Source organism: Candoia aspera, chromosome 2 (genome assembly GCF_035149785.1).
Source record: "Candoia aspera isolate rCanAsp1 chromosome 2, rCanAsp1.hap2, whole genome shotgun sequence".
In the NCBI taxonomy this organism is placed as follows: Eukaryota; Metazoa; Chordata; class Lepidosauria; order Squamata; family Boidae; genus Candoia; species Candoia aspera.
The window spans coordinates 188,212,561-188,236,704 of record NC_086154.1 but is presented as its reverse complement, the minus strand read 5'-3'; the positions used below and the strand labels follow the sequence as shown (position 1 = coordinate 188,236,704).

The window sequence follows — 24,144 nt, the reverse complement described above, 5'->3', positions numbered from 1 at the left end:
TAGCTAAGGAACTGAAGTAATTTTCGGCTATGTAAAGATCACTAAAGACCTCTGGTAACAAATATGGAAGATCAATACTTGTAACTATCAGCCACTAACATCCTTGGCTCTTGGAAATTATAAAATAAGCCTGGGTTGGCATTATTTGATCCATAATTCTAATCAATAGCTAGCTGAGAATTTATGTAATTAGACTTTGCAGACTAACTCTTTGATACAAAAGTTCTATTAGAAGTGGCCATATCTCTAACAGCAGATAGGGAGAAATGGCTAACATGTGAAGATTTATTAATACAGAAGGATGGAGAATTTAAGATAAAGTCAAGAGAATAATTGACTGCAGAAGGACATCGTTTTCAATGGTTTTCATAAGCTCAGTTAAAAGAAAGTTTTAATATGGACAAAAAGAGAATTGGAATTGAAAAGCAAAACAGAACTGAAATTGAACTATGTACAAATCATGAACATGTAAAAGCAAAATATATAAACTTGTGTTACAATTTGAAACAGAAGAAAAACAGATTAAAGATTGCATGACAATATGGGCTATTCATTTTGGATATAATATACAGATGGACACTTGGGAGAGAATATGGGTAACTGGTTAAATTTACGTTGTGTCATAACTTAAGGGAAAACTTTTATAAAATATCTATCATTGTATATGACACCAGAGAAATTATAAAAAATGTACAAAGGTATTCAAACCAATGTTGGAAATGTGAAAAACATGAAGGGACATTTTATCATGCATGGTGGACTTGTGAGAAAGCTAAGAAATTTTGGATTCAAATTCATACGATGCAAAGGATTTTAAAGATAAATATTGTGAAGAAACGAGAACTTTTGTTTTATTGAGACTTATGGATAATGAATTAGAAAAGACTCATGGCAGATTGAATTTGTATATGGTAACTGCAGCAAGACTATTGTATGCTCAACGATGGAAGAATAATGAAATTCTCACAGTGGAGGAATGGATTGTAAAAATGATTAATGGAATATGGGAATGACCTTGGGAAACTGGGCAAAGAGACGCTACCAAAGGAATGATCAGATAAGAGATAGCATAGCCCGCAGCTGGATTGTGGGTGGGGCAAGAGGCTCAGAAGATACTCTCCCTAGTTTCTTGGGCAGTAAAGGAGATGGGGGTGGGGAGAATTGTACTTTCAGACTTGCAAGATTGATGTCAGCCTTGTGGGGTAAGCCAGATAGGAATCACAACCAGATCAGCTAACTCTGCTTTATTGTAATGCTGCATAGACAGAATCTTGCAAGTCTGAAAGTACAAATCTCCCCTCATCTCCTTTACTGCCCAAGAAACTTGCTGAAAGAAGAAAAAAAATGATATGATTTATGGATTTGAGGATTAAAAAAGAGGTGGACTAAGTGAGGGACTGAAGGGATTTGTTTAACATCTAAGAGGGAGGGAGGACTATAAGATTGTAATTATCTGTTGAAGAGAAGATCAGAAGTCATTATATTTCAGAACTTTAGTTTCTTTTCTTCTTTTCTTGCAGTCTTTTCCTTCTTTTTCTTTAGATTTGTCTTTTACTTTACGTAAAATTCTCAATAAATAAATATAAATAAATAAATAAGAAGTGGCCAGATCTCAGAAATTATCAAAATTTCTGCTCTCAGAAATCTTTTTTTAAAACAGAAATGCCTGTATAATCAGTAACAAATATTTAGTTCTCAGATTTATATCAACAGAATTCTAACCTTCTGCAAAACTAAATGGCATCAGACACATGACATCTGTAACGAATTGGCAAAATTGCTTCATCCAATGTCAGGTACATATCAGTGAACCAAGTGCATTGCAGGAATAATTTGGAAAGCAATCTATTGACCTGCATGTAGATATTCTCAACAACATAATTGATCAAATAAAGATAGGAACTCTCTTACAGATAGGCTAAACATCCCTATTCTGGCATATACAAGGAATTTTTTAAATAATTAATTTTAGATAGAAAAGGTGACAATTTTCTAACAAAAATGTTATAGTGCCCAATGAAATATAGTATCTCTGCACTAAGAAAATATGGACATTATTTTCCTCACTTAATTATTCAGAATATAGTTATCTGAACAGAAACAATGATACCTCAGTACTGGCTCTAACCAAAACTGTTTCCAATGTACATCCAACATTGTTATCTGCAGCTTTTGTGGAATATTTAGGTTGTGCAGTACTTCAGTTTCAATTCAGAAGAGGTGTTTTAGAAAATAAGGGAACAAAGCATATGTCTATGGGCAACTCCACACATGCTTCTTGCCCCAGTATGAAGATGGCCCACTGTTTCCAAACAAGTCTACAGGCCATTATCTCCATCCACAGATGAGGCAGCCTCAGGATGGCTTCAGGTGTTCTGCTCTGAAAGCAGTGTTTTCCCTCTTATCCTACCTCCAGATACGGCATATGAGCAATATTGATTTGCATGGAGGAGGAGGTCTGAAGTGATGTGTAAGGCAAACTTGTGGCTCCAACTGATTCTGCCAGTTTCCTGTTGGATCACCTCTTTTCATCCAGTCCCTGACCTATTCTCTTGCCCCTCAGTCCTCTTTTGGCTGTGAAGGAGACCAGATCCTGACTTTCACAGCCACTTTTTTTTAACAGGTTGAACAACCAGTTGACCTAGAGTGCAAAGCCCTGAAACTGAGTGGCCATTGGTGTAGAGGAGTATGGAGACACCCTTGAAGAAATTCAACAGCAGTTACACAAACACCAGCTTAGGCCTCTGAAAGAGGGAGTGAGAAAAAAAACCAAGATTGCCTCGCCTTTATTCACTCTGGTAAAACAGCAGGTAGAGAGAATCTGTCAGGCTATCAAGGTTCTGTTATTACAGTCTGCAACAATAAAGTTCCAGTAGTCCTTATGGAATCTGTTTCCTAACCTGGCTTACCTTAAAAGGGCTGACACTGGCTTAAGACATATAACTGGAAGTAAAGCTGAAAGGATGCATCTTTTGTACATCTGTACCCTGCCTGGCAGGGAATTTCTTTCCCAGTGGCCACTGCTCAGAGGAACCCTGGCTCCTTGCTTCCTCTCCTCACAAAATGTTCTTGGGTAGTTTATAGCTTTCTCAGCTAAAACCCTTTCTCAGTCACCAATTCTTCAACAGCACTTATCCGGTGACCGCACAAATCCAGACAACCAAGAGACACTCTTTTTGCTACTTCCTAGTGGTTGGCAGGTTGAACTGGTTGCCCCAACTTTTCAAGAAATAAAAAGCACTTTAATCAGTCTATGGGGAAAACAAAATGAAATGAGTGAAGTAACCAGAACATTGTGTATGTGGTGAACAATGTTCATGATTGGAATTTCAGTCAAGGGAACCACCCATCACAGCCCTTAGGAAGTTGTGTGTTCAAGCTATACTGACAGCACCACTGATCCATTCTGGGTGCTTTGTGGAGTCGGCACAATTTACAACAGATTGATTTCTTGCTGGGTCCAGGACAGGAGGGGAGCCTGGTAAAAGCAGGTATGTGGATGTGGCCTCTGACTTATTAAAGCAGCCATGCTGCTTGACAAGATCCCACAGCTACCAGGGGGAGGCTTCTGTCGCATCCCTGTGATCCTGGACACGGATACTTTAATGAACCAAATACTACAGTACATTCACACACACACACCCCACCTACAGAGACATTTTTCCGAAGAACCTCTTCCAAATTAAGCACTGAACAGTCCTCCTGTATCCACGCCTGCTCATCCTAAGCAAGAACTCTTGGCAGGCAAGCCAGGCCATAGAAGGGAGACATGGCTCTTATAGCACGCCCCAACCCCAAGGTTTGCAAGGAGGTTTAGAGCTGCGCCGAAGCGACTCGCCGCAAGGGAAGGAAGGCACGGAGCACGACTTCCAGAAAGGCGGAGGGGAAAAGCACCAGGTAGTCAGGGTTCTCGCTCGTTCGACTCTCCCCTTCCCCGCCGCCGCCAGCGATCTTGGATCCCTCCCGCTGTCCACGAGCCCCGTCCGAGCCACAGCGCTGCCTCCCAGCGGTTGGCGTCACTATCGCGTCGCTTACTCACCGACGGGAGGCCCCGCGGACCCCCGAGCGCGCTATTCAGCCCTGCACCGCCGGCTTCCGCCACCGTCCTGCGCACGCGCACCAAGAGGCTCCGCGAGCGGCTCGCGCGCCCTCACGCCGGGAGGGTGGAAAAAGCAGTGCTCCGCGCTTCCTAGCCCGGTAGCTTTTCCGTGCTGCAAAAAGCCGGCGGCTTCCTGTTGCTTTCCTTTGACTTCCGCCCAGGCGAGAGCGAGTTGGGTGGAAAAGCCTGTACCCTTTTTAGCCCCCGACCTAGAGACTGAGGAATGCAAGCCGGTCCTTGTTTCCTTCGGAGGAAGCGCTGCTTGTGGCAAACGCGTGTGAGCTTTGATCGTGGATCCGAAGTCCTATACTCTTAGCGTCGCCGGACAACATATTTAAACGTTTTCTAGCTAATATAGTTTAATGTAAAATATTGCCAGGAAATAGAGGTTTTACAATATTAAACAAAAAGCATAGCAGGAAGTAAAGAAAAATGGGAAATAAGGTTTTCCACCGGCAGCCATCCAGGTGAACTGGCAGAAGAAACGTGGAATATGAGCTACCGAAGTTGGATACCAGTTCTTTGAGTATGGTGTTCAAACAGCGCTCGGTTTAGTAAACTGAAGAGGGGCCTCAAGTTTATATAATGTTAAAACTAAAGTTCAGCATGGGGCTGCCCTGTGTCGTATAGGTCCATAATTGGGATGTTCTGCTTTTCAGGGTAGGACGGATAGGCTAGATATATTTTATTAATTTTGCTCAGTGGCCATCAGTACAATTTCAAGGTGGTAAATAATTTTCTAGAATAATAATATATATAATTTGTTGTTGTTTATTCATTTAGTCACTTCCGACTCTTCATGACTTCATGGACCAGCCCACGCCAGAGCTTCCTGTCGGTCATCAACACCCCCAGCTCCCCCAGGGATGAGTCCATCACCTCTAGAATATCATCCATCCATCTTGCCCTTGGTCGGTCCCTCTTCCTTTTGCCTTCCACTCTCCCTAGCTTCAGCATCTTCTCCAGGGTGTCCTGTCTTCTCATTATGTGGCCAACGTATTTCAGTTTTGCCTTTAATATCAATCCCTCAAGTGAGCAGTCTGACTTTATTTCCTGGAGGATGGACTGGTTGGATCTTCTTGCAGTCCAAGGCACTCTCAGAATTTTCCTCCAACACCACAGTTCCAAAGCATCGATCTTCCTTCTCTCAGCCATATGTTACTACGGGGAACACCATTGCTTTAACTATGTGGACCTTTCTTGTCAGTGTGATGTCTCTGCTCTTAACTATTTTATCGAGATTGGTCATTGCTCTTCTCCCAAGGATTAAGCGTCTTCTGATTTCCTGACTGCAGTCAGCATCTGCAGTAATCTTCGCACCTAGAAATACAAAGTCTTTCACTGCTTCTACATTTTCTCCCTCTGTTTGCCAGTTATCAATCAAGCTGGTTGCCATAATCTTGGTTTTTTTGAGGTTTAGCTGCAAGCCAGCTTTTGCACTTTCTTCTTTCACCTTCATCATAAGGCTCCTCAGTTCCTCTTCGCTTTCAGCCATCAAAGTGGTATCATCTGCATATCTGAGATTGTTAATGTTTCTTCCAGCGATTTTAACTCCAGCCTTGGATTCCTCAAGCCCAGCACGTCGCATGATGCGTTCTGCGTACAAGTTGAATAGGTAGGGTGAGAGTATACAACCCTGCCATACTCCTTTCCCAATCTTAAACCAGTCCGTTGTTCCGTGGTCTGTTCTTACTGTTGCTACTTGGTCATTATACAGATTTCTCAGGAGGCATAGAAGATGACTTGGTATCCCCATACCACTAAGAACTTGCCACAATTTGTTATGGTCCACACAGTCAAAGGCTTTAGAATAGTCAATCAAACAGAAATAAGACGTTTTTCTGAAACTCCATTTCAGTTCACTGACGCCCAGTATGTCTATCTTTAATCTTGACATCTCACCAATAACCACATCCATCCTTGCTCATAGATCTTACATTCCAGGTTCCAGTGGTGTGTTGATCCTTAGAACATCGGATTCGCCGTTCACCGCCAGCACCATCGGCTGCTAGCCGTCCTTTCGGCTTTGAGCTAGCTGTGTCATCACGTCTGGGGCTAGTTGAACTCATCCTCTGTTCCTCCCCAGTAGCATTTTGACCATCTTCCGACCTGGGGGTCTCATCTTCCGATGGTATACCGACATATCTCTGGTTGTACTGATCCATTTAGTTTTCACGGCAAGAATACTGGGGTGGGTTGCCATTACCTTCCCCAGGGATCGCATTTAGTCTGACCTCTCTGTCATGACCTTCCCGTCTTGGGTGGCCCTTCACGGTTTAGCTCATGGCATCATTGAGGTGCTCAAGCTCCAGCACCATGGCAAGGTAACGATCCTTTGCTGAAGATATTTAATTTAGGCACTGCCAACTCCCAGACTGACTGGTAGGAAAATCTGAAGATATTTCCACGTTGCACCTTTACCTTTGAGTTGTCCTAAGTCATAAACTAGTATCAGAATTAACGTTGTGGCGCAGAAATTTAGTTCTTTATTATTGCCTACCTCTTTTGGTAAGGTGATACCCTCCATATACAGAATGTTTGGGGCCATAGATTATTCTATTAAATGATACAGAGGTGTCAGGCTATGCCTGGAACTTGCATAGTCACATCTTACGTTGCAACTCCAGGAAAAATTCCTGCCGAAGCATTGGTACTTTTATGCTGAATTTTAGCTACAGCATTATATGAAGTTTAGAGATCTGTTTCAAAATACTACACAAGTAAGGAATTGTGAACTAGAAATCAACTCCATTAGAGTTACCAGATGTGGGCTGAAAAAATCCAGATGACTACTAGATGAAATCCTGGCTTCAATCTCAAACAAGTTTACCAGGAAATATGCTTCTCTGAAGTCAGTAAGACTTATTTCTGAGTAAACATACTTAAGGTTGAGCTGTCACCAGTTAAGAATCCATTTGAATAATGAAGAAACTGGTAACTTTGATTAAGAGTGCAATAGGATGTAAGAAATAAAGGCAAGGTATATAGGTCATATTTATTCAAAGTGAGTCATAGCACCTAGCCAGTCTTATCTGATCTAGAAAAAGCTAAGCAGAGTTGGGCCAGTTCTGCTCATCAAGTAATCCCAGAGTATAGGTGATGTCAAGGTGACCTCTAGAGAGTCTACCTGAACAGTCATGGGCATCCAGGAGAGGTGGTGGGAGTGGTGAAATTACGGCAATGTGTGACAACATCATCCTGTAATGTTGCAATTTGCATGCATACATCAGACATTGGAATGCAAATATGTAATTGAGGCATTGTGTGTCATTGTGATGACACTGTGTATGTGGTCATTTTGCTATCATTGCAGTTTGCTGCAGATGCTTCTGGGAACAGTCACAGTTAATACAACCTACAACTCCTCTTCATTCACATATGCACAGAGATACTGAAAGAATAGGAGAAAATATTAGAAACTCCAAATAAGCAAATTTGCACCTCTTGTCTCCCCTCCACAAACTTCTTGGAATGCTTTTTTTTTCCTAACAAAAATAGCAAAGTCAAAAATATTGCAAAAAAAAGCAAAAGTCAAAATTAAGTCAAGCATAATTTCTAGTACATTATCCAAGTCCAATGAATTCTCTTGTATGGTTACTAAAAAGAAATATTTAAAGCAAATTCCGGCCAGAGAAAAATCAATGATGGCTAATTGCCATAGGCAGATCAGGATGGATGGCAGCTTCATCACTCCCAGCTGGGAATTATGCCTTCAGCACCCACAACTGATGCACATACTCAGTCTCTTGAAGACACCCCCCCCATCTGTCAGAGTGGCAGGATGCCCATTCCAAGTTAGTCTGATTTCTGCCCTGCAGTAGAATTCTAAAAGTTATAAGTGAAATAGGCAGATTAAAGATTATCAGTTTGCATCATATTTGGGAAAGTTGTATACTTTAGTATTACACGTATTTTTAAAGAGATAAAGTCTAAACTGATAATACATGTATCCAGTTTTGTGTTTCATGTTCATTGCACACCTATAGAAACCCATGAGATAACATTAATAATAAACTATAGATTGAATTCATTCAGAAATGGTTATATAGTAATGGATTCTGGCAATATCTGTTTGACTGGTGTCACACAGTATGTGTCCTGATCAATCATATGATTTCTAAATGATTCCTAAATATTTCTGTTTGAACCTGCATGATGTATTAATTCAGCCCCTTATAAAGGAATTCCTAGGGAGAGATGACCATTGCTACGTCTCCTATCTGCAGATGATAAGACCACTATTAGCCATAATGTAGCCAAATTTTCCCTTGCTGCTGCTAGTATGAGGCTACAAATATTGTCCAATAAAACTGCATTCCCTTGATAGCTTTAAAATCTTCTCTCCCCTTCCTCTCCTTTTCTGCTCTCTCTTTTAACTTCTTTTAATTGCTTTATTTAAAGATGCCTGTAGAATTTTATGTATATGTACACACATTGGTCAAAGACTGCAATAAAATTTACCATACCACAAGGCATTCAGAAGGTATCTGCTGAACATAGCATTTCAGGTATGATATAATAGCATGTTAAGCGTGTTAAATATTATATAACTATATTAATAATTCTGTTTATTTGTTTGTTTATTAATTTGCACTGCCTGACTCCCAGCAACTCTGGGTGGTTCTCAGATAAAAGCACAGAGAACAATAAAACAACACAATAAAACAAGGAACAAAATATGGAAAAACTGGGCAACAACCAAAAGCAAAGCCATGCTACCTAGAAGGGGGTTTCAATCACACTTGCCATATATATTAATTATATAATAGCACGTTAATTATTCTAGCATTGTAAAGAATATGCTCACAGGAGACTGGAATGCTAAGGTGGGCAGTCAAATGACACCTGGAATTACAGGTAAGCATGGCCTGGGAGAACAAAACAAAGCAGGACATAGGCTGATAGAATTTTGCCAAGACAACTCAATGTGCATAACAAACACTCTCTTCCAGCAACCTAAGAGACGGCTTTATACATGGACTTCCCCAGATGGACAACACCGAAATCAGATTGACTGCATCCTTTGCAGCCAAAAGTGGCAGACATCTATACAGTCGGTAAAAACAAGACGTGGAGCTGACTGTACTTCCGATCATGAACTTCTTACTGCACAATTTAGGATCAGACTAAAGAGATTAGGAAACACCCACAGATCAGCTAGATAGGAGCTCACTAATATTCCTAAGGAATATGCAGTGGAGGTGAAGAATTGATTTAAGGGACTGGACTTAGTAGATAGGGTCCTGGAAGAACTCTGGACAGAAGTTCGCAACATTGTTCAGGAGGCGGCAACAAAATACATCCCAAAGAAAGAGAAAACCAAGAAGGCAAAATGGCTGTCTGCTGAGACACTAGAAGTAGCCCAAGAAAGAAGGAAAGCAAAAGGCAACAGTGATAGGGGGAGATATGCCCAATTAAATGCAAAATTCCAGCAGTTAGCCAGAAGAGAGAAGGAATTATTTTTAAACAAGCAATGCACGGAAGTGGAAGAAGACAATAGAATAGGAAGGACAAGAGACCTCTTCCAGAAAATTAGAACCATCGGAGGTAAATTCCAGGCAAAAATGGGTATGATCAAAAACAAAGATGGCAAGGACCTAACAGAAGAAGAAGAGATCAAGAAAAGGTGGCAAGAATATACAAAAGACCTGTATAGGAAGGATAACAATATTGGGGATAGCTTTGACGGTGTGGTCAGTGAGCTAGAGCCAGACATCCTGAAGAGTGAGGTTGAATGGGCCTTAAGAAGCATTGCTAATAACAAGGCAGCAGGAGACGACGGCATCCCAGCTGAACTGTTCAAAACCTTGCAAGATGATGATGTCAAGGTAATGCATGCTATATGCCAGCAAATTTGGAAAACACAAACATGGCCATCAGATTGGAAAAAAATCAACTTATATCCCCATACCAAAAAAGGGAAACACTAAAGAATGTTCAAACTATTGAACAGTGGCACTCATTTCACATGCCAGTAAGGTAATGCTCAAGATCCTGCAAGGGAGACTTCAGCAATTCATGGAGCGAGAATTGCCAGATGTGCAAGCTGGGTTTAGAAAAGGCAGAGGAACTAGGGACCAAATTGCCAATATCCGCTGGATAATGGAAAAAGCCAGGGAGTTTCAGAAAAATGTCTATTTCTGTTTGATTGACTATTCTAAAGCCTTTGAATGTGTGGACCATAACAAACTGTGGCAAGTTCTTAGTGGTATGGGGATACCAAGTCATCTTGTATGCCTCCTGAGAAATCTGTATAATGACCAAGTAGCAACAGTAAGAACAGACCACGGAACAACGGACTGGTTTAAGATTGGGAAAGGAGTATGGCAGGGTTGTATACTCTCACCCTACCTATTCAACTTGTACGCAGAATGCATCATGCGACGTGCTGGGCTTGAGGAATCCAAGGCTGGAGTTAAAATTGCTGGAAGAAACATTAACAATCTCAGATATGCAGATGATACCACTTTGATGGCTGAAAGCGAAGAGGAACTGAGGAGCCTTATAATGAAGGTGAAAGAAGAAAGTGCAAAAGCTGGCTTGCAGATAAACCTCAAAAAAACCAAGATTATGGCAACCAGCTTGATTGATAACTGGCAAATAGAGGGAGAAAATGTAGAAGCAGTGAAAGACTTTGTATTCCTAGGTGCGAAGATTACTGCAGATGCTGACTGCAGTCAGGAAATCAGAAGACGCTTAATCCTTGGGAGAAGAGCAATGACCAATCTCAATAAAATAGTTAAGAGCAGAGACCTCACACTGACAACAAAGGTCCGCATAGTTAAAGCAATGGTGTTCCCCGTAGTAACATATGGCTGCGAGAGCTGGACCATAAGGAAGGCTGAGAGAAGGAAGATCAATGCTTTGGAACTGTGGTGTTGGAGGAAAATTCTGAGAGTGCCTTGGACTGCAAGAAGATCCAACCAGTCCATCCTCCAGGAAATAAAGCCAGACTGCTCACTTGAGGGAATGATATTAAGGGCAAAACTGAAATACTTTGGCCACATAATGAGAAGTCAGGACACCCTGGAAAAGATGCTGATGCTAGGGAGAGTGGAAGGCAAAAGGAAGAGGGGCTGACCAAGGGCAAGGTGGATGGATGATATTCTAGAGGTGATGGACTTTCCCTGGGGGAGCTGGGGGTGTTGACGACCGATAGGAAGCTCTGGCGTGGGCTGGTCCATGAAGTCACGAAGAGTTGGAAGCGACTAAACGAATAAACAACAACAACAAAGAATATGCAATGGGGAGTGGAATTTTCATAGAATAGAATGTTTGAGTAATAATATTGTTATTATAGGTTTGGGTTTTTTTGCTGAAGAGCTCATGTTTATTTTTTGTATTCAAACTGAACAGCCTCCAAGATGTCGAGGATTATCGGTGTTTAGCTGTCCTTCCCTCCCAACTGGCTTCTTCATTCCCAGCTTCTTTCTGCTATACTCATTTGACTTTAGTTGTCTCTCCCAGCCATAATATTAGCTAGTACCCTCCAAACGTGTTGAGACTATAGACCATGTTGGCTGGGAATTGTTTGATACAACACATTTGAACTGAAAAACACAGAGCTAGGGACACTTTGTTTGGGCTGGTTTGTTCCTGACTCCTATGATCTTCAATCTCACAACTACCCAAAATCTCATCTTCTCAGCCCATCCCCATTGCCTATCTCTCTTTCTGCCAACAGCACACATATTAGCTGCTGATCTATCACTCTGAGGGACATCTAGGTCTCCCACAAGGATCTCAGCATTCTTCATAGCAGCAAGGTAGCCCTATTCTTGGTTCTTCGTTATGGCAGGAGTTCTAGGGTTTTTCATCAGCTGGAAGACATAATATGTTTTTCTTGAACTGTAGAGATGTAGAGAAATGATCCTGGAGAAAATATGTGTTAACTATTCAATAAAACATAAAGCCTGACAGTGTTTCCTCTTTCCTCCATCTTATACCAAGACAATGAAGGTGAAGCAGTCTTGAGGTTCTTTGTCATGCTTTCCTGGGCTAAACTTGTGTTTTACTGGCAGTTGCTGCATGTTTTCTCCAAGGTCATCTCTGTGCTCCTCTCTCTGAACAAACCCATACAAAAGAGAGTGCATAAGTATCCTAATTTTCTAAGCCATAACAAGGATAGGAACTTAAGGGTTAGGCCATAATCCCCGCCATTGCTACTAGTTAGCCTGTGCTGCTCTCCCTCAAGGCAGCAGGCAATAACTGCTCTATTACCACCTACATATTGTCCTGCACTGCTCAGAATACTTGCAGTCTGGAGTAAGAAAATGATATGTGATATCGTAAGAGAGACTATGGGATATGGTCTAAATGCTCCAAATATTTTCTCCTTGTGATACAATCTATACACATAAGGATTAGTATACCACATTTCCCGTGACATTGGTGCCACCCAGTTTGTTTCTACAATCCCCAGCTAACAGGGCTCGAACATGATGCCACCCCAGATCTGTTGGCCTTCAGCTCCCATAATTCTGTAACCAGCATGCTTATGGGTAACAGCATAGCTTTGTTCCTGAGGAACAGCTGGTGTTCTGGGAAGTAGGCTAGATAATTAGGAGAGGCATGCCCTCTGTTTTAATAAAAACTTCCCAAAGGGGGTAAATTGAAAATAAGAAAAACAAAAGTTAATTTATAAAATGGCATGAAGAGTGTTAGAAAGGACTTGTGACAGTAATGTTTGCTGGACATTATTGATTGGGTTTCTGGTTGTAGTTTATACTACATATAACAATAGCAATATAATAATATTGCTGAGAAAGGTTGTTTTTCAAGCTACTGTACATCAGCTGTACGAAACCTATCAAGAGCTTGCAGACAGTCCTTAAAGCTTGCTCAACCAAACTCGTCATGTTCATCAACTGCCTACTGTATTGGGATGAATCCTAGAAAAGTATTTTTCAATTTTTTGTGTGTTTTTATTTACAGTTGTTTATATGGTTTGCAAACCATCAGGAATATTGTTATCCTGAAAATGTGTGAATATGAATAACTGGAATTTATTTCTACAACCTTAATTTGAATTGTACCAAACAGCTGTCTTTCAGCGGTAGATTCTGTATGTACTGTTCCCTCAAAATCTTACCAGCAAATAAATACATATACTTCTCCTGTTCAGGAGAGAAAAAAACCTTTGTATCTCAGGTCCCTAAATACTGCACAGCCATGCAGAATCTTTCTTGGGACTCCCTGATGTCTGTGTTGTGTTGTTTATAAATTACCACAGGAATCACCAGCTGTCATCATAAAAAATTTATTGGCACTCTGTAAATATTAAATCAGCAGGCTAAAATCATGCCATGTGCCTGAGCAGCTGATGCTCTCTTGTGGATGCAGCCAATCAGAGAAGGGGATACACGGTGTTGTCTACAAGCCTGGTTCTTCATGAGAATGTTTGGCAGGGTCATTCCTGTAAGCATCATCTTGAACCAGAAGCTGCACCTTTTCTTTGCATCCATCACAAAATGTTTTAAGATGAACAGCAATATATCATTTTGGATACATATATGAGCTTCCTACTCCAAAGATAAGAACTGAACCTCATTTTTAATACTAAATGAATGGAAAAGGTATAGGTATAGACCCTAATCCTTTAAAATACATACACTGATGGTGCTTCAGCTTACATGTTGTTCCTCTGAATTTGGAATAAACTGCTTTGAAATAGCACTGCAATAGTACTTTTTAACTATGCCTGTTTGAAAGGCCTAGTTTGTACTCAGAACAGTAAGACAGTGACTTAATTATATCATTGCAATTTGTAGGTAGGACTGATTGAGACAAATGGAATATTCCATATACTGTAGCTAAGAAGCCACATATAAGGGAGAATAGATCCATCTTAAATTTCTCCCTCCTGGTTTTCATTGTTCATGACCCTTTTTAATGGAAAAAAGCATTCTATACATGACTTTCATGATCTCACAATCTAACAATATAGGCTTGATATAGGTTTACCAATTTAGAGAGAACAAGACTGGGATATCAAATAATGAGATATATATGAACATACAAATCTTCCCGAAGGATAATGTACCTATACAATCATTGAAAACTACTAGCTCTGAATTAGCTAGGCTCTCATACAGGCAGTTTGATCATGAGTATTTTAGTATATTTATTTCATGTTTATCCTGCCTTTAGTTTGTGCAACTCAGAGCAGTGTACATAATGCTCCTATCTCCTATTTTCCCCACAACAACTCTGTGAGGTGAGCTGTGAGCAAGTAACTGGGTCAAAGTCACCCAGATGGCTTTCACTCCTAGAGGAGGACTGCAACTCATGGTTTCTAGCCCAGCACCTTAACTACTACACTAAACTGTTGTGTTGCAGTTGTATGCCAATACATGGCTATTCAGAAGTAGCCCTGCTCGGTTAGAAGAGAAGTGCTTTGAAGAAAGTGTCTATAATAGGACTGTGGCTTAAAAGTTGCAATCCAGTTCCCACCTTCCTGGAAAATACTGTTGAGCTAGTAGGAATTACTTCTGAGTACACATGTATATGGTTGCACTATGAATAACTTGCAAATAATCAAAAGGACTAAATAACCATAAAATAGTTCACGAGAAAAAAAGCATGTTCATACATGAAAACCTTACCAATTAACCCAATTCAATTTGGACTTTAAATATTAGGCAAATGTCCAGCTTTTGATCTATTTCTTTGCAGAAACAGCCCACATAACTGTCCCTGATGCTAGAAACTGAACTTCCACTGTCCATTTGTATATCTTAAAACATGTATATTATGGTATACTTTATAGCCATGGTAGCCCCTTCCTATTTCCTTACAAGAATATATTTTAGCTTTTAATAACCATTCAGATACTGTACTAAATATCGCTCACAGTACTAGTTGCCCCTCTCCCTCTCTGTCCCTAGAAACTGTGTTAACAGTAAACATGCAATACTTTGTTAATTGTTAGAGGCATTACTGGGACATCTGTGATGCTGAACAGCTAGTTATGTTAATTAACCTAATTTTTGAAACAGAAAAAATGTATGCTAGAGGCTGACAATTACTTATATTTAAGTAAGATACAACATAGCAATAACTGGGAACTGTTAATTATTTCTCCTCTAGCTGGAAACGCTTTTGAAAACCCAGAATATTTAAATAATTGAATTTTAAAAATCAAAATACATAGGGTACTTTTCAGAACAGCACTTGTCCCATGTACAGTGCAATGTGATTGTACTGAAACCCTTGACCACTCTCCTCTGGCTCCAATCTTTTCCCTTTTATTTCTCTGTTGGTTTTTTTGGAGCAATATTCTGTTACCACCTGGGCTCAACTTGCTCTGAATGTGGAAGTTGACTCTTAAAATCAGATCCAATTAACACATCCTTGATATAACAGAATACAGTGTTAATTACATGCAGCTGATCATTGCTGGGTTAATTAAACACTCTCCCTCCCAAAGCTAAGGCATTAATCTAATTAACAATTATTACAGCTGCTGTTTTCTCTTTACACTTGCTTTCTAAATGGTGCATATTCACACTTCAGTCCCAATCCAGCAAATTCTCCTTGTAAAGAATTCCCCTTGAGGTAGATGGCATTTCTCCATGAGGAGGAGTTAGAAATTTTGGTTGTGGTCACTTTAACTCAGAGAACTGAATACTTGAGAAATTTTATATTCTTGCGTACGCATGGTGAAAAATACAAGTGTTAATTTTTTTCCCCTTATTTAATATAACCCTCCTTTAACTGTTACTGATAGTTTGAAAATGATAAGTTTTACTCATTAAGAGGCAGCAGCAGCAACCCTAAACTCACACTTATTCTTAGAGCTGGGATTGATGTAATACCATACAGTTTTGTGCCCAAAGTCCTACTGAACTAAATAGTGGTACAGCTATACCTACATAGAAATATGTGGAATTTTTTAAAGTGCAATTGTATACATCAACTATTAGAAAGGAATTGATGGAAGTTAAATTCAATAGGTCTTGAGTTCCAGTATATTTAATACTACTCAGAATCGAGCAGCATATAAGTTTAATACATTATATCACACTTTCTTCTGGTTATTAGGATAATCATATACTATAGTACTGACATTGTAAAAAAAAAAGTACAAACAGTTCTGATCTCTAATCAACCTGACATCACATTCAGGGCCATCAGAGCTGGACTACAAAATCTGGAGATCTGCAGCCCCAAACTGGTAGCCTGATTTTCCTTCAATTCTGATTCAGGGAATTTTTTTGCCCTTTGAAATTCAAATATGAGGCAGCATACACAGAGTTGGAGAGGTGATGGCAATTTAAGCTTTATTGGACATTCTATACTGCTTGTAGCACCCTCATTTCCATTTTATAGCCAAATGCAGGCAAGGAGGATACATCCAAAAAGCTTCAAAAATGAGAAATACAGAAAGGCAAAGTATTTAGTAAAAACTAATGTGACTTTAAAAATATGTGGTAAAGGCCTTAAAGCTAATTTGTTTTGCAGTTTGTAAGTGATCACTCACTAATTTCATTCCATAAATTAGAAAACATTTTATTCAAACTGTATAGGAAGTCAGTATTCTATAGTTTTATTGTGAATGATAAAGAGATTACTCACATTCTGCATATTGTACTATGGTGCAGAAGGAGCTGGAGAAAGCTGTGTTTTACCACTAAATGTTTACTCCAACAGGATTTGCCTCCAGTCCTTTCTTAATCTATGTGTTCCACATTTAGCATAGTCATACTTTTGTTCTAAGATGTACATAAAACACATACCTGAAATATAGACCTAAAAAAAGAATGTATAAAGCCTATTAGTTATTGTTGCTAATAAACATACCAAGCTGTGATTGTTTGGAGTGTCTTCTGTGCTATTTCACATAGACTCCAACAGAGTTTTTTATCAAGACAGACGCAAACTATTGTGATAGGATTTAGCAGCACTCTTGGCTCTCAGCAGCTACAGATTCTGTTGAAAGTAAAGTCATTTTGGAAGGTTCAGTTGTGCTAACGATCATTTGAAGACAGAGTTGTATGTAGAAACCCTATTTCTGGTTGATTACTATTCTGAACTTCACACTTGCATTCTTCAATAATCATAACCACCTTGATTACTGGATTAACCGTTGTGCAATTCATCTTCAGATGCTTCATGGAGAACTTGGTGGGCAAGCAGTGGGAACAAAATCTATAAATGCGACCAGCACCAGGAACGTGGAGAGAACTGCATTTCCCAAAGCACAGGTTGTTTCTTATCACCAGCTTTTCACAATTTTCATGTATAATGCTCTAAAAGGAAACACAATGTTGTTAAAACACTTGATATGGTGTTTAGGATAGCTCTGAAGGTATATAACTACTCATTATGCCTCTGAAATCACACTGAATTATTTTTTTTAAAGTGTCCCTGCAATCTTTAGAGCTCCCCTAAACGGGTAAGCCAGTAATACTGAGAGAGGTGAGAAATAATTGCTTGTTTTGGATACCAGTAAATCACAACTCTACTATCTTTGTATAAGCCATCATTAGAAAAGCAGAAACATATATGTAAAGGGGGAACCTATTTGCTATTTTGTATCTCTTTAAAATACATAGACACCTACAATCAAGTTTCTCAAAGTTATTGCCAAAGAATTCCCTGATAATATGAGAGTCACACACCTGTTTTCAAGTTTTGGAGATTTCAGTAGAACAAACATGAAGTCTACTGTAACAGAAATTTCCATGCCCAAAGCTATCAACGTTCTGGTTCTTAACACTTGTGATATTTCAAATCTCAGAATGAATTTCTGAGAAGAACACCAGCAGACCACTTCTTTCGCTGTGATTTAAGCTACAAGATTTTGGCTGCAAAAATCCAGATGCCGTCAGATGACAGCAATAAATATAATATAATACACACAGATAAAAAACCACATCTTTGGCTCTCATTTAGGGGCTCTGCAGATTTTTATAGCCCTTACTTTGGCTTTCCTTCTATAGATTGGGAAAAATATCTTGCAGGGCTGTTCTAAGCTTAAACTATTATGTAAATTGAAGTAGTATGGCAGTGCCTATTCCTAATTAAAATAAAACCTAGGAATGTACTGCATTTGTGACATTTACTTTACCTGAGAGAAAGGAAGCATGTTGCAAATCTCCTGGTAAATCTCATTTATCTTGATTGGAAGGACCACCTCTTCAGATCTTGACTTGGTTTTCAACATAAAAAGGTCCCAGAATTTTTTGGCATCTTTTCTGAAGGGTGACTCTGCTTCCTTCTTGGTCTGTGGATGTTTTAGATCTGTAGAGGATGTGGATATGCTTGCAGAAGCCCAGCTTCCCGAATCATCAGCCACATGCTGAACAGTATTTGGGAAAATAAAATGAGGTCTTTGTGGCAAGTCTTGCTGTTTGATTTCCACTTCTGCCAATGATACCATTGACCCCTCAGGCTCCCTCAGGGTTCCTTTGGATTCCTTTAAGTACTTTGTGAGCACATCATGGGGCAGGATGTGTGGAATTCTCCTCTTCTTTTTTAGCTGCATTTCCCCTCTTTTCTCTGCTGTTCCAAGCCATGAAATCAGCAGCATCTGAAGCAATAGTAAAAACATTATTCTTGATTTGCTATTGTCTTTCTCCTTCAATTCCCTTCTGTTAAAAAAAAAAAAAGCAGAAGGCAGCTTGTATTTATAAAGGGAGCCTAAAATAATAATTTCCAGCTGTTGAGCATGGGAGGGGACAAAAGACTAATGACACCCATTAACACTAATTAACTAAAGCTTCTAATAATGCTAAAGTTAACTTATCCTGCTTTATGTGTATTTCACATTTGTATATCTAGTTACCTCAGTTTTCTCTAGTAGGAATCATTCTGAGTGTTTGGATAAGCTGTTTAGCTGTTGTCTAGGTGTTGGGGAAAGTTCTTAGATGCGTATTAACTTACCTGATGCATTCTGTCATCTCAAATACCCCAAGTTGCCGTAAGGAATTAAGGATTCAAAACAATAGGGAGAATGCTACGGTTGCAAGTACATATTACAGCGAAGTTGAAGTTCCTGTCTTAGTAAGATGAAAGTGTGTTATTTTTAAAACAACAGATTGCATCTAAATAGTTGAGTTATATGCCATTTAGAATTAATCCAATAGGAATTTTTTTTTTAAATTACACAATGTAAAGACTAATAGAGGATGCACCTTTTTAAAAAGTTCAAATAATAAATAGAATAATGAGCCAGTTTCTGAGTATTCAGATTATTAAAACACTTAGGACATTGGAAATCATCTAGTTCAACCTGTACACATTGGTAGACTCTTTAAAGGCTATCTGGGTCTGATCAGGTCTTACAACAGGTAGCAAAACATTGGGAAAATATTAGTTCATGCAGGTCACCAGAGTGCAGACTTTTAAGTATTGTCTTCCTTCTGATAAATGGGCTTAATTCTCAACCTTGTTTGCATGTGAGCTGTTTGTAAATCATGGATGATTCCAAAGAATGTGCCCATTGGTTTGGGTCATCCAGCTGACACTCTGTGTAAAAGGGAAAGATCCATGTCTACTCTTATACCATAGTAGTTATAGAAGTTCATTTTATCTATTTCTGTAGAAATGGATTTGCCATGAAGGGTCAGTAGAATAAAAACTGAACATTCATATTCCATCTTTCCTAAAAAGCCACAATTAACAACTGGACAAACATAACAGGAAAGTTAACTATCTGGCAGGAGTCCCTTTCAAATTTCCATTACAGTTTATAAGCAAAACAATCAGCACTAATAAAAGTATCTTACTCATGCTGCACCAACGGCATCCAGAATGTTTATAAACCTCTGTGGTGTCTTCATACATGAACTATAGAAGATTGGTAGGCTACAAGTTATTGCTGTTCAAGTTGGAATCACAATAACCTCATCAAACAGGATTGAATCCTATGTCTTTCCATATTATGGTATAATTCTTCATCATTTCATAGCTCTTCTTGATTTATAATGCCATTGTAAACAGTATTGGCCATCAGCTTCCTAGCTGCTTGACCTGTAACTTAATTCTTTAAAAAAATGCATGCACCGTGATCTATAATGGCAAGTAAAAAAGATAATAACTTTGCTTTTTCTGAAAGTGGAAAGGTCAGTTTCCATCAGAGATGCCATGTGGATCTAACAAACTAAAAGAAATACCACATCACCTTAAAAGCTTCATTTTGTTATCATTTAAACTTTTCATACAGCAGGATGCTGGAAGTGATCACCTCCATGGGCACATAAAACATACAGGGATGGAAACAGATAACAGTCCTGATAAGCAGCGAGACCAAAGAGTCCTCAGTAAGAAACTGTTGCATTGTTTAAGAAGCTGTCTCAGTTCTCTCTACAGATTGCAGTCGGGGTATTGTAAGTTGCTGCAGCTGGCTCTGCTGGATGTGGACTGGAATGAATAAACATCTTCGGGAGACATATGCCAACGTAATATGTACTTGCGTGATTCTTTTGTTTTTTTTTTATTTGTTGAATAATCTCCTGAGAGGAAGGAGACTGACCCTCACTGAGACAAAGGAAGAAGAGTTTTACAAATTTTGCTACTCTCTCTTCCTTACAAATAAACACCTGGTGTTCATCATACAAGGCTTACTGCTCTGGCACTCACAAGAACCTCTGTCCCACTGCAAGTAGGTGGCATAATGGCTGAAGAGGGTGTTTTTCTTGTCTTCAGAATTAAAGATTTAAATAAGTTCCTGAGAGTCCTTTTCATCCTCATAGCCTGAAACAATCAAACAGCAAAAGAAAGAGAGACTACCCCTGCCCCAAAAAGGAGGCATTTTCAGGGTTCTGGTTTGGCTGGAAGGAAAAGCATTGCTGCAAACTTAAGGCAGAGAACCTCCACTGCTGTTTCTCTACTACAAATACGTTGGGACTGATTTACAGAGAAAAAGTGGTGACGACTTGCAGGCCCACAACTAGGGTCTGTTCACCCGGGGCAAACATGGATTCTATGCCCCCCCATGGGTTGGTGAGGGAAGTATTAGCAAGTTTTATTATTCTATTATGCATTAAACTAAAAACTTTCAATATACAAATTCTATTTTGTCATTTTGCCCCCCCCCCAGCGTGGCGCCTGGGGCACATACCCCTTTTGCCCCCCCCCGTTGTGGCCCTGATGACTTGAAGTGTCCTCATCCTTCCTCTCTGTCCCCCCTCCCCGCTTCCTCTTTCTCTTTTAAAAACCAGAACAACTCTATGCAATTGTTCACTGGATATAGCCATCATGCACCTGGAAAATCCATGTTGGAAAAGTGACATTGTGTGTATATTTGTGTGTGGGAGGAGGGCAGGCAGAGATAGGAGTAAACACTGTGTTGCAAATGGCCCCCCACCCCCACCCCTGTGTAGCTGTTGATGCTATATACTTTTATCAGCTATCACAGCACCATTTTTTCTGGGAAATTGATTATACAATCGCAGTAATTTCTAATGATACTTTATTAATACATTCTATTTAGATATTACAGTAGAAAACAGCACATAAAGCATGCCATTTACAGTACAAAAGTAGATTAGCACTTTTAAGTTCAAATAAAACCAAACCTACAGCAGTAAAGGTACAATTTTCTCTAGATGCATTCTATCCTCCCAAATACACATTTCAAGAAAAAAAATCAATTTTCAGTGTCACTAAGAAAGGGAAAAAAAACATGCCCATAATGGTTTAGTATATTTATAACTATTTTTCACCTATTTATCAATATGGATTTTTTTTTAATCCGTTCAATCATGTCTGATTCTTGGTGACTTCCTGGACAAGTCCCTGCAGTTTTCTTGGCAAGGTTTTTAGAAGTGGTTTGTTATTGCCTCCTTCCTAGGGCTGAGATAGAGTGACTGGCCCAAGGTCACCCAGCTGGCTTTGTGCCTAAGGCAGGACTAGAACTCACAGTCTCCTGGTTTCTAGCCCAGTGTCTTAATCACTACACCAAACTGGCTGTAAAATATGGAATAATGGAAAGTAAAATTTGACTTCCAAGAAATTACATTATTTTTCTAATGGGCAGTCTTTCAGATTTACATGCAAGGGAGTATTAGGGGATTATTGACATGTCAGAATGAATTGTTGTGGGTTTTTAAAATAGTTTTTGTTAGTACATCTCCTTTTCCCCTTTCAGAAATTGTCAGAACGTTTATTCAGTTCCAGGCTTTTATAATAACCCAAATAGATTACCAAGTGTACATTGCACATTGGACAACACATTCCTGTCTAAATGGATTTCACATGTATTTTATATGTGGAAGTGGATTTTATCTTCAGATTCTACCTTCCATGTGGCAATACAATTCTTCCTGGCAATCATCCACATGGGAGGATGGGGAAATGTGCATAGATTCTGAAAATTGGGTTTTTCTGGCCCAGTCTAGCACCTTCAAAATGTGTTGGGACTGCAGAACCCAGAATTCCTATCCAGGTTGGTTGAAAATTCTGAGAACTGCAGTCTCAATACATCTGAAAGTTGCAGAAAGTTGAATGGGCATTCAGAATGTTCCCAATGTTAATGAAAGAAAGGAAGGAAAGGAAAGGAAAACTACAAAAGAGATACCAAAGAAATTTACATGCAAACAAAGCTTAGAGCTTATCTGTGGTGGTAGCACAAGTTAATATGCTTCTGTACGGAAATCAACTAACACTGATGGCCAGGGAAATCCTATGATGCTTCAGGGTATATATTCATAATTCATAGTCTATTTGAAAGTGAACACATTTGAACTTGTTACCATAAGAATTGGAAAGTTCACCTATTAGCCCCAAATATTGAAATTTATCACAGAATAACGTGATGCAATTATGTTACATGGACATTTGACATTTGTTGGAAGTTTCCATCTAAGTATATTGTGAAATGGGCATGAAGGGGACTGGCATAATGTTCACTTTTTTGCTTGAAGTATCTGCAATCAGCCTCATTTGACCCAAGTGAATAGCAGGATATCGTTCCCTTTCTAAATTACCATGACACTCATGGTGGATGAAATAACCTACCCAAGAAAGATGGTGAGTAGCATTTGGCATAATGTCTATACAGGTAGTCCTCACTTAATGACCATTCGTTTAGGGATGGTTCAGACTTATGATGGTGCTGAAAAAATGACTTGCAACTGGTGCTCACACTTACGACTGTCACAGTGTCCCCACAGTCAAGTGATCACGATTTGGGTGCTTGGCAACCAGTTTGCATTTATGACTGTCACAGCATCCCATGGTCACGTGATCACGATTTTCAACCTTCCCAGCTGGCTTCTGGCAATGGGGGACTGCATGTTTTGCTTAATGACTTGGTTTGCTTAATGACCATGGTGATTCACTTAATGACTACTACAAAAAGAGGTTGTAAAATCAGGTTGGATTTGCTTGATGACCACTTCACTTATCAACCAAAATTCCATTCTCAGTTGTGGTTGTTAAGCGAGGATTACCTATACTCAGAGCTCTTCCCAGTTACCCTTCTAGCACCTTCATATATAGGATCTCTTGAAAGAGATAGAAATGAACTCTGGAACCAATAAATTTGATTCTTGACACATAGCCATTATATCACAAACACAGGAGAGCAAGAGAAGAGAGAGGGGGTGGAAAAAATCCTGCATCACATTTGAACCCTTCCCTCATGTAAGAATTTTTGCAAATGGGTCAGGTGACTCCCCATTTATAAGTTCTACCAACACTTCTAACTGCCTCAAAAATAAATATGTTTTACCATACAGAAAGCCAAGCAGGTATCTAAATATCGGTTTTGTTTACAGTTTTGTGGAACATATGTAACTGTATGCTTTGCCCTTCCTGCAGTCCTTTCTTTGCCATTTTCCTTGCTGCTGTACTAAAATGCAGTTCCTCCTTTGCTTTGAAAGACGAGGTGGACCTCTTCTCCAGTTTGTGAAAAGAACACGTTCCCTGTTGTTCCATTCTAACTGACCTGGGTTTCGTTGATCATTCAAACCTATAATGCATTAAAATGTATAAGCAAACAGATGGTCAGAGAACAACAGATTCAAGCATTTTCACCAAGTTTGTTTGGTTCTATCTGCTCTTTCATGTCACAGATTTTCTAAATAATTTCCAGATTC

General features: G+C 39.4%; 3 protein-coding genes across 4 annotated transcripts in view; all 3 read right to left on the bottom strand.

Moving 5' to 3' along the window:
• ZDHHC21 (zinc finger DHHC-type palmitoyltransferase 21) overlaps positions 1–4,298 on the bottom strand; it is a 36,406-nt gene extending 32,108 nt beyond the window's left edge. The window contains exon 1 of one of the 2 annotated variants that reach the window (XM_063295040.1): positions 4,040–4,298. The gene's annotated coding sequence lies outside the window, so the exon portion shown is untranslated. The remainder of the gene's footprint in view (positions 1–4,039) is intronic. The other variant, XM_063295037.1, reaches the window with a different exon arrangement.
• A 12,769-nt stretch (positions 4,299–17,067) lies between these two features.
• Positions 17,068–18,653, bottom strand: CER1 (cerberus 1, DAN family BMP antagonist). The gene is made up of 2 exons (XM_063296645.1): positions 18,171–18,653; positions 17,068–17,349 (listed from the first exon to the last, which is right to left on the bottom strand). Exons 1-2 carry the CDS (start codon positions 18,651–18,653, stop codon positions 17,068–17,070), a joined length of 765 nt encoding a protein of 254 aa, XP_063152715.1.
• A 2,897-nt stretch (positions 18,654–21,550) lies between these two features.
• The window catches only part of FREM1 (FRAS1 related extracellular matrix 1), an 82,264-nt gene continuing 79,670 nt past the window's right edge, over positions 21,551–24,144 (bottom strand). The window contains exon 36 of the mRNA XM_063296643.1: positions 21,551–24,017. Within this exon, the coding sequence (XP_063152713.1) occupies positions 23,818–24,017 (200 nt within the window). The 3' untranslated portion in view covers positions 21,551–23,817. The remainder of the gene's footprint in view (positions 24,018–24,144) is intronic.